The sequence below is a fragment of the Dendroctonus ponderosae genome, unplaced genomic scaffold, assembly GCF_020466585.1.
Source record: "Dendroctonus ponderosae isolate FM_Combo_2020 unplaced genomic scaffold, Dpon_F_20191213v2 Dpon_F_20191213_9, whole genome shotgun sequence".
Classification (NCBI taxonomy): domain Eukaryota; kingdom Metazoa; phylum Arthropoda; class Insecta; order Coleoptera; family Curculionidae; genus Dendroctonus; species Dendroctonus ponderosae.
The window spans coordinates 5299660-5304374 of record NW_026019116.1 but is presented as its reverse complement, the minus strand read 5'-3'; the positions used below and the strand labels follow the sequence as shown (position 1 = coordinate 5304374).

The window sequence follows — 4715 nt, the reverse complement described above, 5'->3', positions numbered from 1 at the left end:
CCAGATTCTTCGCGTAGGGAGGAGCTTGTAATAAGCTCAAGCCCTGAGTTCTACGAATTTGAGAAAGTTCTCGTTGGGCGATAGAACGACGTACTTGTATAGGATGATCGGAATTTGGGTCAGCTTTTGTACATGAAAATCTTCCCTTTAAAACGACTGGCGGTGCCCTTGGAACGGTCCTCAATAGGCATGATATCCTACCGCTACTGTATATGTCAACGGCCTCTTTGCCCACTTAGGTGGTCGTTTAGAATTTATTGGTTTCGTTATTTACTTACGTCTTACACTTGATTCCAGGTCATTCGCCCACGCCACGGTCCAGCCTGGAAAACACCTTCAGTGACTCGAACTCGAACAAGGAGTGGACTCGGCCCAGTTCGAATGAAAACAAGCCTTCGATCCCTCCCAAATCGCTTAACTTGACTAAATCGAATGAGAGATTGGAGAGTCGTACGAACGAGAACTTGGAGGGAGCAGCGAGCACCGTGAGCCCCGAAAGCGATCTGTCCAAGTCATCGGAGAAGCTGAACGAGTTGAACGAGAACCGAACGCTTCGGAGAGCTAGTCATAAGCATTCAAGAACGCGCTCCGATAGCAACATTATGGAAAAGGGACAGCGCGACCAGATGTTGCGAACGCCTCCGTCTCCGAGGCATTTAAGTAAGCCAACTGAGCCTCCGCCGCCTCCTCCGGTGCTAGTGAGAAAACCCGAACCTGAGAGTACGGATTTTTAAGTTCCCAGCCTTTGTGATCTTTAGCCCTAGTGAGAAACCTTTTTGGGTATTGTTTATAGTCTGTTATATATTTGCTACCAGCAACAAAGGACTTCGACGCGACGCTCCGCCTTGCGGCAGCGTGACAATCAAGGCAACTCCACACTCCAAGTGCACAAATCCGTTCTTTATCTGGAATTGTTTGACACAAATCAATTGACGGTGATCTTTTGCATTTTTTTGACTAAGAATCGAGTATTTTATTTCGTTTACAGGCTTCTAGGTTTTAGCGCTTGTTTTGCCCAGTCGACCTCCTTGCCCGCCTGGACTGGCAAAACGAGCATTTTTTCTACCAATGAACCCACGTGTTGCCCTCTAAGTGGAGGCATTTTACTGTACGCTTTCCAGTTCCTTTGCTTTTGTAAAAAAATAGTGTTTGCTAGCCAGTACGACCGCAATATAATACAGTTTATATGCTATTACAAGAACACACAACACTTTCTATTGCTCCTTTTTATCGGCGGGTATCTCCTCAGCTACCGGCAGGGCCTTTCTGAACTTTGGGAACTGTTCCCAAGGCGCCGATAGCTCGAATTTGCGGAACTCTTGCGCCAGCTCCAGCGGCTCCACAACCACGCGCTTCTTCTCGTCATCGTACCGCACCTGTGGACATTATAAACCCGTTAGCAGGCTTTCATGCCTGGGCGGATTCAACGGACCTCAACATAGCCGCTGAGCGGAAAGTCCTTCCTGAATGGATGGCCTTCGAAGCCGTAGTCAGTCAAAATTCGCCTGAGGTCTGGATGATTGGCAAAGAAAACTCCATACATGTCCCAAATCTCACGTTCGTACCAGTTGGCCGCTTTGAAGACTTCGTCGCAAGAGTCCACGGGTGTCAGCTCGTCTGTGTAGGTTTTCACGCGAATTCGGGAATTGAAACGGAGCGACAGCAGATTGTAGATTAACTGCAAGGATTCATTCAGCTGCAATCAAATTGCATCTTGTTGCTTACCTCAAATCTGTAAGTTCTAGATGGAACGTCCATGCCAGCAATGTCAGACAGATTGGTAAACTGGCAATTGTGGTGGTCTTTGAGGAATTGCAGAACCGGCACGACCCCATCCGGGCTGATCAGCAGCTCCAGCTCATCGCCATGGGTGATTTGCGCGGTTTCCACGTACTTGGGCAGGCAATCGGCCACATACTTGCCAAAGTCCTTCAGTTGGGACCTTTGAACGGGGTCCGACTTCCGTACAGTAGCTGAAACATCGGGCGCCAACAATTTAAGGGTGCTGCTGCGGTTTGGGGCAACTTACGCCGGGTTTCCTGCGCGGCCGCAGCTGCCTCACTGCTCTGCAGTCTAGCCAGGGAGCCGCCAACTAGAAAACATTGTAAGTATATTAAATTAACCAGGATTTTCGCGTTTTAGATCGTTGTGAAAAACTTTTATTCGGCAACGGTCTAAACACTCGCAAGCATCTGCAGTTTTAGAACATGTTATGTCACCAAGTGACTTTGCTCATGTGGTCTAGAAGCTAGTTACCCGTTTTGTTGGCAGTAGGGGCCCGTAGGGCTCTGCTAAGTTGCCTTAAAATCGAAGCCATTTCCAAAGGGAGCAGTTACCTAATGCCCAATGTTATGATCATAGAACAAGGGTTATGACCATGATGGTTATGACAGTCCTATGCACAAAATATCCCCCCAGGGGGTATGTTCTGTGGAGCTATGTTGAGTGTTTCGGAGGTTCAAGGTGGCCAACTTTTCAAACGCGTTACCACAGAACATCCCCCCTTGGGGCTGGGGGGTATATTTTGTGCGCGTTACCGTACGTCAATTTTGGTATTTTTGTACGGTATTGAACGGGAAATATCATGGGACCTTGCTTTTAACCAGTGCGAAGGCTCTTTTCATGTCCTTAGCCTTCAATCTGGATTGATGGAATTCAGATTGAAAACCTTTTTTTTTTTCTGGTACGGTATTTTCCAATGGCTTGTACGGTAACATGCGTTTGAAACGTTGGTCACCCTGGTTCTTGCTTAAATGCGTCGCTTTCTTGTCAATCTTCAATCTATGGCGGCTTTTAGTGTGTTTTAGTCAGGGACTTGTCTGTTTTAGTTCAAGTTGCGTTTCGAGCCTTTTAACCGTTTAGTTTGCACTCTGATGGGCAAAATCAGCAAGCCAGGAATCGAGATAATCCCAGTTAGTGAGAGCATTTTGAAGAAACCACGTGGAGCCCCGTTGAAAATGCCGTACATGTCCGATCCCACCATTGTACCACGAGTACAGAAGGTAAACAATTCTCAATAACATTAACTGGGACGCCTGTAGGGCTCCTGTGAAACCCCCTTCGATTCAGCAATAAACCACACCAGTGAACTGGCTCACTAATCGGCGCGTTTGTTGACAATTACAGTACTTGGAGAACAACATTGAGAAAACCTATGTGGACATCAATCAAATGGCCGACGAGCTGCAGAAAAAGTACCGCGAATACGCCAAAAGGAAGCGCAGCGCCTTTAGGGCTTCGGTGAAGAAGGCCTATTCTATTGTGTTGCAGAGCTACGGCCTGGAGGACAAAGACAGCTCAGACGACGAGCTTCTGAGCGACGATAGTGATGCGGAAAGCGATGGTGAAGACAAATTCGTACGTTGGTTTGTTTTACAGTGTTTGGTTTGTTTTACAGTGTTTGTGGTCTGCAGGTCGACAACTCGATGAACAACGCCCTTGTAGGGCTGTACCAGCGCCAAGTGGCCATCAATCCCAAACTAGTCGACAATGAGCTGATCGCCATCAGCAGCGAGGACTCTCAAGACAATGCTGCCTATGTGAACAGTGTGAAGAAGAGCAATGGCGCTGCGGCGTCAACTTCCCAGAGTAGAGGAATGCTGACGCCAGGATACCTGAACAACCGAGCTAATGTAACTACAGCCCTTTGAATGCTTCGATGATTTTATTGCCATCAATTCCGCAGTTATACGAAAAACCGTCTTCTGAGCCCCCGCCCATAGAGCGGGTCAGGAAGAGAAAGCTGGACGTCACAATATCCCCGATAAAACTCGCCCCTAAAAAGAAGAAAACTGTGCCCAAAACCGCACATGATGTGGTGGTGAGTTTTAAGGACATCGGGGGCCTGGAAAAGACGCTGGAGGATCTTTGCAGGCTGCTGCTGCATATCAGGAACCCGGAACTTTACAAAAAGCTGGGTACTTCGCCCCCTAGAGGCTTCCTTCTCCACGGCCCGCCCGGATGTGGCAAAACGTTGTTGGCCAGTGCCATTGCGGGGGTGAGTCGTCCGCAACGCCCCACATGCTAAATACTCACAGTCTTTGTTAATTGGCAGGAATTGGAGGTTCAGCTGATCAAAGTGGCCGCCCCCGAACTAGTGGCGGGCATTTCAGGCGAGAGCGAGGAGCGCATCAGGGAACTGTTTGAACGGGCGTGCAATGCAGCCCCTTGTGTGCTGTTTATTGATGAAATCGACGCCATCACTCCTAACAGGCAGACTGTCCAGAAGGAGATGGAGCGGAGGATCGTGGCTCAACTCCTTAGCTGTCTGGACGGTAAATCAGCGCCATTTCAGTCAGTATTTGAACATGAATATCAAATGGCCTTTTCTAGACTTGAGTGCGGCAGAAAACGGCGAACAAGTGCTGGTGATTGGGGCCACCAATCGCCCAGACGCAATCGATCCCGCCTTGCGAAGGGCCGGCAGGTTTGACAGGGAAATCTGCCTTGGAATCCCGGATTTAAAGTCGCGCGAAGCGATTCTCAAGGTATGTTTGTCCCAGTAAAAGTTGGCATTTTTTTATACAAACTTCTTTTAGCGTATTTTGCCTCAAAAATTTTTGTCTTTAAAAAAGACAGAATTTCCTCACGTCTTTTACTACAGATTGATAAATAGTGCTGCTATTTCGCAATAAGAACGAATTATTTATCAAAAAGTACTCAAGAACTATCACCTAGAGGGTATCCTGCGACACACTTAGGCTCAAGCTGTAAGA

The 4715-nt window shown here is 48.0% G+C and overlaps 2 protein-coding genes across 2 annotated transcripts; one reads left to right on the top strand and one right to left on the bottom strand.

Moving 5' to 3' along the window:
• Positions 1-1148: 1148 nt before the first annotated feature.
• Positions 1149-2424, bottom strand: LOC109541820 (NADH dehydrogenase [ubiquinone] iron-sulfur protein 3, mitochondrial). Its single transcript, XM_019910797.2, has 5 exons — positions 2257-2424; positions 2030-2092; positions 1726-1973; positions 1433-1678; positions 1149-1376 (listed from the first exon to the last, which is right to left on the bottom strand). The coding sequence occupies exons 1-5, from the start codon at positions 2315-2317 to the stop codon at positions 1215-1217; spliced, it is 780 nt and encodes a 259-aa protein (XP_019766356.2). The 5' UTR covers positions 2318-2424; the 3' UTR covers positions 1149-1214.
• An 84-nt stretch (positions 2425-2508) lies between these two features.
• On the top strand, positions 2509-4487 carry LOC125505584 (nuclear valosin-containing protein-like; the record flags this gene model as incomplete). Its single annotated transcript, XM_048669629.1, is given in 6 exon segments — positions 2509-3002; positions 3127-3357; positions 3414-3632; positions 3686-3997; positions 4055-4274; positions 4333-4487. Coding segments are annotated over 6 exon segments (1266 nt in total), but the record flags the coding sequence as incomplete, so codon positions are not given.
• Positions 4488-4715: the final 228 nt, after the last annotated feature.